Source organism: Trichomycterus rosablanca, chromosome 6, assembly GCF_030014385.1.
Source record: "Trichomycterus rosablanca isolate fTriRos1 chromosome 6, fTriRos1.hap1, whole genome shotgun sequence".
In the NCBI taxonomy this organism is placed as follows: Eukaryota; Metazoa; Chordata; class Actinopteri; order Siluriformes; family Trichomycteridae; genus Trichomycterus; species Trichomycterus rosablanca.
The window spans coordinates 138,694-152,500 of record NC_085993.1 but is presented as its reverse complement, the minus strand read 5'-3'; the positions used below and the strand labels follow the sequence as shown (position 1 = coordinate 152,500).

Here is a 13,807-nt window from a genome sequence, read left to right as displayed (position 1 = left end):
CCTAAAACACGTTCTACACTATACACTTACATTTTCAGTAGCAGAATGATTTACAGTACTGTGACAGTATATCTAAGCAATTGATGGTTAAGGGCCTTGCTCAAGGACCCAACAGTGGCAACCTGGCAATGGTGGGGCTTGAACCAGCAACCTTTGGATTACTAGTTCAGTGACTTAAGCTATTGTACTAAAGCACGTTTCATTCACAAACAAAAACATGGCTGGTTCTTCAAATGCAGCATCAAGATAACATCAAAACCAAAATCTATTTTCTGATTATTTTAAATGGTAATTGTGAGGTAAAACCACCATGTTGTTTAAAAAGATATACAGACTGCACCTCATATTAGGATTTAGCTCTGTTAGATGTCTGTACGTTGATTAATCATTGTGTTTTACTTTGATTAAAAAACGTCCATGTTGATGCAGCACTAGTTTTATGTCTAATGTACATTTTTGTGAATGTCACTTCACAACGGTTTTAGACTGATTTATTTATTTATTCCAAAATCAGTCCTGATGTGTGAATAACGACGAATCACCCTGCCTGAATCTGGCAACCCCAGTCTCAATAACACCGGCGTATATGTACAGACGCGATTAGGAGTATTTTATTAAAAGAATTGGATGTAATTGTTTAATGTTTGTATTGACTGGATACTCTGGATACTGATAATTTAATGAGTCTAATTTTTCCCCTGAAAGATTTACTCTGATTAATAAAAAATATCAGATTATTATTTCTAGATTATATTATTAGTTATTATCATCAATCTGGCAACCCGGCTAACAGCGGTTTCAATGGCAACAGTGAGAGATCTACAGAGCGGTGAGAGTTATCATTTATATACTCATTATTCATTTTGTCATTTTATTTAGTTTATAGCCCTTATGGTATAAATACATATTTATATTAATTGCTTACTTTTTAATTACAAAGTTGCGACGTTCCTAAAATCTACTTTGTGTACAGAAAAGTTATACTTAAGCTAGCGAGCTAATGCTAATGTTGTTAGCAACAGATGTCCTGAGAGAGAGAGAGCAGTAACAGTGTTCCGTACAGCGAGCAAAATCCAACAGATCAGATCAAAAGTGTAAATCAGTTATAGTGAGAGAGTCTGTGATGCTCTGTACACATCTCATAGCACAGCTCATAGACCATTTTCACTTAACTTCATCTGTACACTGACTAATCTCAAGCACAGAGTACATGGAACAGTGGTCTCTTTGCCAAGGCCAGGCAAAAAAAACCAAACTGATATGATGAGAAAAAATGTGTTTGTTAATCCAAGAGCCAACAACAACAAAAGAAAATAGGTCTGGTTTATATTAGTGCTACTGTCTGCAGTCAAGCAAGCTTTACTTTGCAAAGGGCTTAAAAGCTGCAGTGCATGAATGAAGTTTCTGCCCCAAAGTGGCTCTTATAGCTTAATGAATAACACAGAGAAAACTAAAAATCTGTCTATAAGAGCTCTGTGATCAGATTAAGATTTTAGGAGAAGTATATATGAAAAAAACATTAAAACTCAACAACACTGTACTTACTGTGAAGCATGGTGGTGGTAGTATTTTGTTCTGGTGTTGTTACAGTTGTGTATTCCAGCAGCACACTGACATAAAAACAAACACCAGAACTGGTTTTGGAACAAATAAATCTGTAAATCCTGACCTCCACCGACCCCACAGAGGACTTGGTGATTGTACTAAAACGTCTGTGGCAGAAAATTGACAAGCTGTCAAAGATCTGACCAGAGTTGTACCAGACGCTTGTACATTCTCATGCTAAAATAGGAAAGAGTAATCCCTAAACTATTACCTCAGAAGTAAACATCTCACAATGGACCTGAATGCTGCTGCTGCTTTATGATTTTGCTTCACTGGAATTAAGGGGCCCAAATCTTCAGAATGTTCTCTGGTAATGATTAGACCAGATCTAAAGATGGCATGAGTTCCACCACAGAGGACGACGCTTGGCATTGCTCAGGTTCTCCTGAAAACTCACTTCATCCAAGTCTGTTTCTATTGCTTCCAAAGGCAGTTTAGAACTCGGTAGTAAGTGCTGTCAGGGAGAACAGATTATTTTTATACTGTACAATGTTGTTCTATGGTGGTATGATGGTGTGATTAATTTGATGTGTCTGTAAGTAACAGGTGTGGCTAGAATAGCCGAATCTACAGGGCGTGTCTGTGCTCTTATAACGTCTCTCATCACAACATTACGTTACTGAGTGTTATCATGTGTGTGTGGTTTGTGTGTAATGTATGACGTGTGTGTTACAGCTCTGAAGGAGTCTTTGGAGGCGAGAGGTGTGTTGGCACAGTTAAGGGCGCGGATGAGGGCAGAAGTTTTTAGTATTTTGGATGATGATCGTGAAGGTGAGCGACGCCCCGCCCCCCCTCGTGAGACCCTACTGATTAACGAGTTGATCCGAGAGTACCTGCAGTTCAACAAGTACCGCTACACACAATCTGTACTCATCTCAGGTACGTTCAGATACACACACACACACACACACACACACACACACACACACACACACACACTAACATTACACACAATCTGTACTCATCTCAGGTACGTTCAGATACACACACACACACACACACACACACACACACACACACACTAACATTACACACAATCTGTACTCATCTCAGGTACGTTCAGATACACACACACACACACACACACACACACACACACACACTAACATTACACACAATCTGTACTCATCTCAGGTACGTTCAGATACACACACACACACACACACACACACACACACACACTAACATTACACACAATCTGTACTCATCTCAGGTACGTTCAGATACACACACACACACATACACACACACACACACACACACACACACACACACACACACACACTAACATTACACACAATCTGTACTCATCTCAGGTACATTCAGATACACACACACACACACACACACACACACACACTAACATTACACACAATCTGTACTCATCTCAGGTACATTTAGAAACACACACACACACACAAAAACATCACAAAAACACTATAACGTTACACAAACACACACACACACACACACACTAACATCACAAAAACACTATAACGTTACACAAACACACACACACACACACACACTAACATCACAAAAACACTATAACGTTACACAAACACACACACTGTAACAATACACATAGACACACACTCTAACAGTACACACAATCTATTGTACTGTACTCATCTCAGGTACATTCAGGAATACACACACACACACACACACACACACACTAACATTACACACACACACAATGGAACAATACACACTCAGTACTGTTACACTTAATCTATACTCATCTCAGGTACATTCAGAAATACACAGACAGACACTGGAACACTACACACTTAGTAACGTTACACACACACACACACACACACTGTGACAAGAAACGCTCAATAACGTTACACACTCTGAAACATTACACACACACACTGTAACCAGTTATGTGTATTGCTTTAATTTTACTGAATGATAACAGTTGGTGTCACTGAGCATTGTTATGTTATTTGTGTGATTAATGTGTGTGTGTGTGTGTGTGTGTGTGTGTGTGTGTGTGTGTAGAAGCAGGACAGCCGGACGTCCCCCTGGACCGACAGTTTATAGCGAATGAGCTGAACATTGTAGAAGAGCCGAGCTCCCAAACACTGTGAGTGTAACTGGTACAGAGCAGATGAACAGAAACCTGATCAGAAATAAAGAAAATCTGAAACTTCACTTCATTACAACTTATAACAGAGACGCAGCTGGAATCTCAAATATTCTATTTAACATCATCAGCACAGTCACACTGAATACATGAGGACATGAGCTCAAATCCCCTCATCATTTACACACGTACAGAGTTTCATGATTACAATCAGAATCCAAGTCCACTCTCCTAACAGGAGCAAAACAGCATCAGAGCGCAGAGCTGCAGAATTAAGCTGAACAGAAACATGCTGTATTAAACTGCCTCTGCTTTCAGTACAACACCTGCTTCCTCTACATGGTGCTGATGTGGAATATCTGAACCCTCTTATTATGATCTCTTCACTGCTGCACATGAATCAACTTTTTAATCAACAACATCAATCCAGTAATTATTTATGTGTGTGTGTGTGTGTGTGTGTGTGTGTGTGTGTATGTGTGTATGTGTGTGTGTGTTTGTTACAGTCCTCTGCTGTATGGACTCGTCTCTCACTTTCTGAATAAGGACGGAGGAAAACAATAGAGACAATTACAGGTAAACACCTTCTACCTCACAGTTCAAAGGTCCTGGGTTCAATCCCCAGATGGGGCGGTCCGGGTCCTTTTGTGTGGAGTTTGCATGTTCTCCCTGTGTCTGTGTGGGTTTCCTCCAGGTGCTCCGGTTTCCTCCCACAGTCCCACAGTCCAAAGACATGCAAGTGAGGTGATATTAAGTTGTCTAAGTCTGTGTTTAATAGAACCTTGTGAACTGATGAATCTTGTGTAATGAGTAACTACCGTTCCTGTCATGAATGTAACAAACAAACATTAGCATGAAGCATCAATGGTTAATTCTCTAACAGTTTACTTTTAGTTAGTGAATGTAATCAATCGTCTGATTAAAAACACTGTGCAGCTTCTGTCATGTTGTTTGTTGAACTGTTTTCTGTTTGCTGTTTATGTCTCAGATGTCAAGAAAACCCAGTTCTAACTGGAATCTCTACAATTGTTTTGCAGGACTGTGAATTTCAGTGCAGAAGGAAGTCACATGACCAGCATCCACAGCATCTAAATATATATATATGTATATAATATATAGTGGCAGGTTATATTGAGCTGAGAGCTCCACAGCTGTATGATTTTATAGATGCTTTAGTGTTGTGTGTTCTTGGGTAAAATGCATTAATTGTAAGTTTATTGTTACAGTTCGTGTTTGTAACCACGCGGTGGCAGCAGAGCGCAGCATTGCTCACTACAGTTACTACTGCAGCTCTGCCATTTACTTTCTAATGTTCTGTATTTTTAATAAACACATTATTTTATAATATCTCTGATTATAAGTACTAATTTATTAAGTGTCCTGTTATAAATGTTTATCTTTACTTTTAAGGAATTACCTGAATGATCTTTTGTATTGTATAAAGTTAGGACAGCATGATGGTGCAGAGAGACAGCAGGATGTCCAAGTTTAAAACATAATTATGTGTATAGATATTATAGAATGATCTTTATAATCTCACATACATTCTAAAATGATCTTTATAATCTCACATACATTATAGAATGATCTTTATAATCTCACATACATTCTAAAATGATCTTTATAATCTCACATACATTCTAAAATGATATTTATAATCTCACATACATTCTAAAATGATATTTATAATCTCACATACATTCTAAAATGATCTTTATAATCTCACATACATTCTAAAATGATATTTATAATCTCACATACATTCTAAAATTATCTTTATAATCTCACATACATTATAGAATGATCTTTATAATCTCACATACATTCTAAAATGATCTTTATAATCTCACATACATTATAGAATGATCTTTATAATCTCACATACATTCTAAAATGATATTTATAATCTCACATACATTCTAAAATGATCTTTATAATCTCACATACATTCTAAAATGATATTTATAATCTCACATACATTCTAAAATGATCTTTATAATCTCACATACATTCTAAAATGATCTTTATAATCTCACATACATTCTAAAATGATATTTATAATCTCACATACATTATAGAATGATCTTTATAATCTCACATACATTCTAAAATGATCTTTATAATCTCACATACATTCTAAAATGATCTTTATAATCTCACATACATTCTAAAATGATATTTATAATCTCACATACATTATAGAATGATCTTTATAATCTCACATACATTCTAAAATGATATTTATAATCTCACATACATTATAGAATGATCTTTATAATCTCACATACATTCTAAAATGATATTTATAATCTCACATACATTATAGAATGATATTTATAATCTCACATACATTATAGAATGATCTTTATAATCTCACATACATTCTAAAATGATATTTATAATCTCACATACATTATAGAATGATTTTTATAATATCACATACATTATAGAATGATCTTTATAATCTCACATACATTATAGAATGATCTTTATAATCTCACATACATTATAGAAACCTTTAATATTGCTTTATTTTATTTTTATTTGTTTGATGGAGGGTGAAATTGACTCTAACAAATAATTTAATTTAAACGCTATTAAACAAATATAAGTGCTTACATGTATAATTTCTGAAAGAAACAGACAGAAACACATTTTATACCATTTTAATAAGATTTGTAATGAACAGTAAAAGATTAAAAGAGGATTTGTCGCTTTACTGGATCTATAACGGTATGTATGAGTGAGGCTCTGTTCAGTGCACGAGGAGATAACTGGCGGGGAAAATTAAAGGCTCCGTCCCAAATCCACCCTACACCACTATATAGTGTGCACTACTCATATTGGAGTTTCTCTTGTTTAGCCACACTTTGAGTTATGACTGTGTGGATTGAAACACTGTCTTATTTACCTCAGAACAGAAGCGCTAAGGTAAGCTAAGGTAAAACTGAGGTAAGAAAAACGTATTATTATCATTAATAGTATTATTATTATTAGTATCATTATTAATCATATATATTAATGTATTCTGAAAATGTAAGAAATGTGTAAATGCGATTTTAACCTTGTTTACTTTAGAAACATTACCAAGCTCACTGCAAACTGCAGTTGAAAGTTTAAATGTGTCTAAAATAAAAGATAAAATTAACATTTTATTCCAAGTTACATAAATACATTTCTATTTATCTTTATGGTTTACATTCCTCAAAAATTCACAGGACTTTAGTGTGCCCCCAGTGCTCAGTTATAGCCAGGATAACCTCTTGTTTACTTTATTACAATTTATTACACTTAATATGCTTAATTACACTTTACAGAGCTTTATTATGCTTTATTTAATTGTATTATGCTTTATTACACTTTACAGAGCTTTATTATGCTTTATTACACTTTATTATGCTTTATTACACTTTACAGAGCTTTATTATGCTTTATTACACTTTATTATGCTTTATTTCATTTTATTATGCTTTATTACACTTTATTATGCTTTATTACACTTTACAGAGCTTTATTATGCTTTATTAAATTTTATTATGCTTTATTACACTTAGCAGAGCTTTATTACACTTTATTATGCTTTATTACATTTTATAGAGCTTTATTACATTTTATTATGCTTAATTACACTTTACAGAGCTTTATTACACTTTATTATGCTTAATTACACTTTACAGAGCTTTATTACACTTTATTATGCTTAATTACACTTTACAGAGCTTTATTACACTTTATTATGCTTAATTACACTTTACAGAGCTTTATTACACTTTATTATGCTTAATTACACTTTACAGAGCTTTATTACACTTTATTATGCTTAATTACACTTTACAGAGCTTTATTACACTTTATTATGCTTAATTACACTTTACAGAGCTTTATTACACTTTATTATGCTTTATTACGTTTTATTATGCTTAATTACACTTTACAGAGCTTTATTACACTTTATTATGCTTAATTACACTTTACAGAGCTTTATTACACTTTATTATGCTTTATTACGTTTTAGTATGCTTAATTACACTTTACAGAGCTTTATTACACTTTATTATGCTTAATTGCACTTTACAGAGCTTAATTAAGTTTCTTACTTAAGTCTCCCCCATCGCTCAAACTGCGTCAAGTTTTGGGGATGTGAGAATAAGGGAAACCCACATCCGACCTTCCACCACCGGCACCACTGTTAACTGTGTCTGTTGGATGCCCGGGCAGGTTGGTGGCGCAGCTGAGATTGGAACTCATGTTGGATGTTGGCCTGCTAGAGCATTAGACCACTGTGGGACTTGAACTTCTATTTACATTTAAATGTATGCATTTATTCAGACACTTTAATCCAGAGCACCTTACAAGTGAGAGCACCTGTGTTTAAGGTTCTTGCTCAAGAGTCCAATAGTGAGTCTTGAACCCTCCACGTTCCAATCAATAGCCCAGTACCTTAACCGCTGAGCCAACACATCAACACTGCTGATCAACCGGTTATAATCACTTACATCATATTATCCATAATAATGATCTGTAATAATAAGTGACCCTGTATACAGATATATTTGCCATGTGATGGACTGGTGCCCAGTTTAGGGTGTATTTCTGCTCCCAGTGTTTCCAGCTATGCTTCAAAGCCTGTTTAGGTTAAAGCAGCTTCTAAAGATGAATGTCATTTTTATTTGAGTACATAACAATTCTGTATCTACAGGGGTTAGGTGTGAAAAGTGCTTTACACCATTTTAAACAGCAGCTAGTTCAACTGCAGCAGCCCAGAAGATCAGAGTGCATCAGCCCCCATCCAAACCCCCCCCCCCCCCCCCCCCCAACTCCCAGCCTGAAATGTGAGTACCTGTTCACTGGAAATGTCAAAATGACCAAATGCAGAACATCATTAAGATCAGCCGCTAAACTGAAATGTACTGATGCATTTTATTTAATATAGTGCAAATATTCAAACACAAGTGAAAAACACACTTTCTATCTCACACTCACACTCACACACTCATGCTCACACTCACACGTCCTTAAGTTGGTGTGACATTCAGCATAACAGCATTGTGTGTGTGTGTGTGTGTGTGTGTGTGTGTGTGTGTGTGTGTGTGTGTGTGTTGTTTACAGGTTAGTAAACAGTGGACCCAAATCTTGCTGCTCCATATTTAGTCACGCTCAGCTTCATTTAATACACACACACACACACACACACACACACACACACACAGAGTACAGTGCAGATTCCAGACCATGCAGACCTTATATGGAACTGCTCATTGCTCTGTAGGATCTGCAGGTCCCGTCCTCTCTTGATACAGAGCAGAGTCGGAGCTTTTTCCTCTGTGTGCGGGGAGAACAGGCTCCAGCATTTTCAGGGTTCCAGAATGAGATTAGGGACTTTAGGGGATTACTCTTGCATTTATAATGTTTAAATAATTACAAACATAATTATTAATCTAGCCACAGGTGACGATTTTGAGGGTCCAGCACAATGAGCCGAGTGTGGACCGTTCCTGTAGGAGGATAGGACACAGAAGCACTACAGCACATTTCATGTCAATTTTCTAAATGTCTTTGTGTAACATTATCTTGCATGTTATAGCGCCACCTAGGACTGCAGGTACATTATATTTTTGCTTTAGCCATTGACCCCCCATTGTGCTGTGTGCCTCTGTAGTTCACCAGTGTGATGCTTTCTGAGTTAGAGCACTACATGAAGGATTTATGCTTGGCGCTGCTTCACCCACGTTTCTGACTGGCATCTGATAACCACATTTTTAAAGCTTAATTTTTCAGGGTTCATTTGATACCAGATTTGTGTAAGTGGGGTAAAAAAAAAACCCCATGTAGCTGAAGATCTAACTGGGCGTACATGGTTCTTGAAGATTTTTTGTAGGGCTAGGGTAGGGGTAGGAGATATGGACCTCAAAGTTTGACGCTACTCTATAGTGCCACCATCACAACAATCATGCTGAACATGAGCACCTCAGTAGTGTGTGTGTGTGTGTGTGTGTGTGTGGTTACTACTGCATCCTAAAGTTCTGAAATTGTCTGAAATGAAATGTTAATGTTCTACAAAACCATATGAGCTCATATCAGATTTCAGGGGTTCTCCAGGTAAACAGGAGCTTCCACCTCGTCCATCTGCAAAATATCACATATTACTGATTAAACTAGGAACTAACTAACCGCTGTTTATTTAGCATGAATTGTTGTTGGGTTTGTGTAGTTCCTGTTCAGATCTTGTATGGCTGATGCTCTACACTAGAATAATGTTTGTTTGTTTATTAGGATTATATTCCTCATGTTTTACACTCTGGTTCCATCATGACAGGACGGGTCGTTACTGCTCACACAAGATTCATCAGTTCAGGTTTAATATCAAACACAGTCATGAACTATTTAGTGTCTCCAGTTCACCTCACTTACACGCCTCTGTACTGTGGGAGGAAACCCACACAGACACGGGGAGAACATGCAAACTCCACACAGAAAGGACCCGGACCGCCCTGCCTGGGGATCGAACTCAGGACCTTCTCGCTGTGAGGCGACAGTGCTACCGTGCCGACATTAGAATAATGTCACATCAGCACGATAAACCATCTGATTACAGCTAAACTTATATAATGATATAGAATTTATAGATTATTCTTAGAATTTAGGGGTTTATTCTAATAATACTGTGATATAAATGTACCTTTATTTACATTTACATAATTACATAATTAAGTATTATTATTATTATTAGTTTACTAAGGCAGTGATAGCTCAGCAGTTAAAGTACTTGAGTAGTAATCAGAAAATTGCTGATTTAAGCACCAAGTTACCACTGTTGGGCCCCTTAATTGCTAAATGCTGAAGATGTAAATGTACTCTCTCGTTCCATCACTTCTTTAGTTTATTAGGAAGGATAATCGAGGGCAGATGGAATGTCTTTTATGTTATGATATACGTCCACACGTGTTCAGTACAATTAAATTCTTATTCTGTGTATCCCAGATTGTTTGTAAGTTTGGGTCAGAGGGCAGGGGAACCAGCAAGGGCCTTGCTTAAGGGCCCAACAGTGACTACATAGCAGAATTGAGATTCAAACCAACAACCTCCAGTTAGTAACCCACAGCTTTACCCACTAGGCCACCAGTACTAGTTTGAGCAGGGTGGTATGGGATGTGCAGCAGGGTCAGAATGACCTGGATTCAGTCATTGTTTCTGCTATGTGAGGAGCTCAGCGTGTTTGTAAGTGTTTCCTCAGATTCTCTCGTTTCTGTGAGTGTGTGATGGACTGGTCAGGGTCGTCCTGAGGGTATTAAATAACAGACATAATCCAGTAAATGACAGACACATAAAAATCACACCGGAGTACAGTAACACAGTCATTTACCTCTGTGTGTGTGTGTGTGTGTATAAAGTGTGTGTTCTTTCCGAGTGCGTTTAAAAAACTGGTGAGCAGACCCCTTGTGATTTATTACACACTAAAGGAGGTTGTCCTTTTATAGGAAGTTTCATTGGACTGATGGGAATGTGCTGTGTGTGTGTGTGTGTGTGTGTGTGTGTTAAATGCATTCCCAAAAAGGCTGTGGGTGTGCAGTGTGTGTTCTGGGATTCTCCAGCTCTCTGTATGGGATTATTCTATAGATACAGCGAGCAACAGGAGTTGGCCATGTTGGGAAAGGAAGAACACTGAGCAGAAATATGTAGACAGTAATAATAAACACTGTTTTATTGACATAAACAATCACGGTTTGAGCTGTACTGGTTATAACAGCATGAATAAGAACATACACCAGCGCTCTTCATGCTCTTTCATCCTCACCTGGAGTAAAAATTAATGTTTAAATACTTTTACTGCTTAGAAATTTGGCTAAATTAACAGTATTCACATAATTCACATCACAGAAATAATTCATAAACATAAAAGGTTTAAGAAATAGAGTCTAAAAACTTCATTGGATCATCAGCAAAGCATTTTTATTTACATTTATTTTATATCTATTTCTATTAATGTATTAGGAACTCTTATCTGGCATTCAGTAATTATTTTATAAGCTGCACCTTCTACACAGATGAACTTGTATATAAACTAATACAATTACTGACTGTAGCCAATCCATTTCTTGCTTTGTGTACTCTGTCACTCCCACATCATGCATAATAAAGTCGAGTCCCTGTCTAACCCCGCCCGTCTCCCCACAGCCCCGCCCCTGTGCTGGTTTATATGAAGTGCTGATGCTTTTGTGCTGTAATTTGGACAGTTCTCTGCTGGAGGTTCTCACCCAGAGTCTCCGAATTACAACTCTCCGAATCCTCGCCTGTCCTGCTGAGCAGCTTCATTAGTACCTGTAAGTACCATTTTAAATCTGTTTACTCACTTTCCACCCGGGTTGCACTTCCTGTCAGAGTGTGAGGAACTCACTGAACACACTGAACGTTGATCTGTGTGTGTGAGCTGTGTAATGTGGATCCATGCTGAACTTCATTCAGAGTAAAAGGTGGAAGTGAGATCAGTGGTGCAGTCGTGTACAGAGGAACGGTTCCCAGGTGTGTGCAGGTGGTCTGGATATTGATAAGATGGATGATCTGTGGTATTTTATCTGTGAGTAAGCTTCTGTAGATGATTAATGAGAGAGTAGTACTGTACTATGATTCTGTACGAGTGTGTTCCGTGTGCAGAGGTGCGAGAGTGTAAGTGACGCCTGCAGCATCCTGTGTAAAGAAGCTGCTCAGTGTCTCTTAGTAAAAGCAAGATTAAATGTTTTATTCTGGGTTTAAAGCACTCCGTGGTTTGCAATAAAAATAAATGACTGTGCATCTGCCACTTTATTTTACTCACAGATTAAATGTAAATTGCTGTTATACAGTCATTCATACAGTAGCAGTAATTAAGGAGGTTTTATTTCTGTATCAAAGTTCTGAACTTCATCAGGTACAGAGCTGACACAGATCCCCACAGTAACTGATTTAACTCTGTCAAAATAATGAGAGGGGATTAAAACAGAAAGAAGTGAGTTAGAGTAGTGCATTGATGGACATCACAGTAATGAGCAGATGTTTTAGACTGGAGTACTGGAGTACTTGGGTATTAGACTGGAGTACTGAGGTATTATACTGTAGTACTGCTGTATCAGACTGGAGTGTTGGTGAATTAGACTGTGGTACTGGTGTATTAAACTACAGTACTGGTATATTAGACTGGAGTACTTGGTTATTAGACTGGAGTACTGGGGTTTTAGACTGGAGTTCTGGTGTATTAGACTGGAGTACTGGGGTATCAGACTGGGGATTTAGACTGGAGTACTTGGTTATTGGACTGGAGTACTGGGGTATCAGACTGAGGTTTTAGACTGGAGTTCTGGTGTATTAGACTGGAGTACTGGGGTATCAGACTGGGGATTTAGACTGGAGTACTTGGTTATTGGACTGGAGTACTGGGGTATCAGACTGAGGTTTTAGACTGGAGTTCTGGTGTATTAGACTGGAGTACTGGGGTTTTAGACTAGAGTACTGATATTTTAGACTGGAGTTCTGGTATATCAGACCGGAATACTGGTGTATTAGACTGGAGTTCTAGGACTTTGGTGGTTTCAGTCTTAATAAGGAACCATGTCAAACATTAAAGCAGTAGTTTGTATATTTTGGGGTTTGGGTATTTGGAGCCCTCTCTGGCAGGAATACGCTACTGCAAGCAACTTGTACAAAAGAAGATTTAGTAACACGAGTTTAGTCGAGCTTCAGTTCCTCTCCACAAGCGTCCAGTGCAGTTGTGAGGGGCAGGTCAGTGCAGTCGGTATCTCAGTAGGTTGTGACGTCACGGTTTAATCATGTGTGAGGTATGAATCCCAAAGGATCAGATCAGACCTGAATCATAATTTAATATTTAATATTTTACACTTTGCAGGTGATGCACATCAGTGTAAGATCATAACGTTTGTGTAATTATTTCCTACTTATTTATTCCTGATTTTGTGAACACAACATTCACTGAACTCAACAGGAGCGTCTTCATTTGTTGCGGGCGTGTCTCTTACAGAGCAAACTGTAATAATTCATGATTAAAATGATTCACTGAGGCCGAATTATTGATCCAGTATGTAGTAGGTTTAAAATGAAGCATGAGAATACAAAAAT

At 37.3% G+C, this 13,807-nt stretch overlaps 2 protein-coding genes across 4 annotated transcripts in view; both read left to right on the top strand.

Moving 5' to 3' along the window:
* Positions 1 to 710: 710 nt before the first annotated feature.
* cep20 (centrosomal protein 20) lies at positions 711 to 5,047 on the top strand. Of its 2 annotated transcripts, none has more exons than XM_062996485.1 (5): positions 711 to 829; positions 2,281 to 2,484; positions 3,616 to 3,700; positions 4,207 to 4,276; positions 4,395 to 4,452. In XM_062996485.1, the coding sequence occupies exons 1-4, from the start codon at positions 802 to 804 to the stop codon at positions 4,262 to 4,264; spliced, it is 375 nt and encodes a 124-aa protein (XP_062852555.1). In that variant the 5' UTR covers positions 711 to 801; the 3' UTR covers positions 4,265 to 4,276; positions 4,395 to 4,452. The 2 variants fall into 2 exon arrangements, with proteins under 2 accessions (XP_062852555.1, XP_062852554.1); XM_062996484.1 differs by lacking the exon at positions 4,395 to 4,452 and adding an exon at positions 4,738 to 5,047 and having other exon boundaries at positions 736 to 829.
* A 6,899-nt stretch (positions 5,048 to 11,946) lies between these two features.
* Positions 11,947 to 13,807, top strand: part of myh11a (myosin, heavy chain 11a, smooth muscle) — a 44,052-nt gene continuing 42,191 nt past the window's right edge. For both annotated transcript variants that reach the window (XM_062997186.1, XM_062997184.1), the window contains exon 1: positions 11,947 to 12,021. The gene's annotated coding sequence lies outside the window, so the exon portion shown is untranslated. The remainder of the gene's footprint in view (positions 12,022 to 13,807) is intronic.

What these genes read in the sequence shown, in the direction of transcription:
- cep20 (XM_062996484.1), top strand. Translation starts at nt 802, where the DNA reads ATGGCAACAGTGAGAGATCTACAGAGCG. An exon ending in AGTGAGAGATCTACAGAGCG is followed by an intron (nt 830 to 2,280) that starts GTGAGAGTTATC and finishes TGTGTGTTACAG; the next exon opens with CTCTGAAGGAGTCTTTGGAG. An exon ending in GAGCCGAGCTCCCAAACACT is followed by an intron (nt 3,701 to 4,206) that starts GTGAGTGTAACT and finishes TGTTTGTTACAG; the next exon opens with TCCTCTGCTGTATGGACTCG.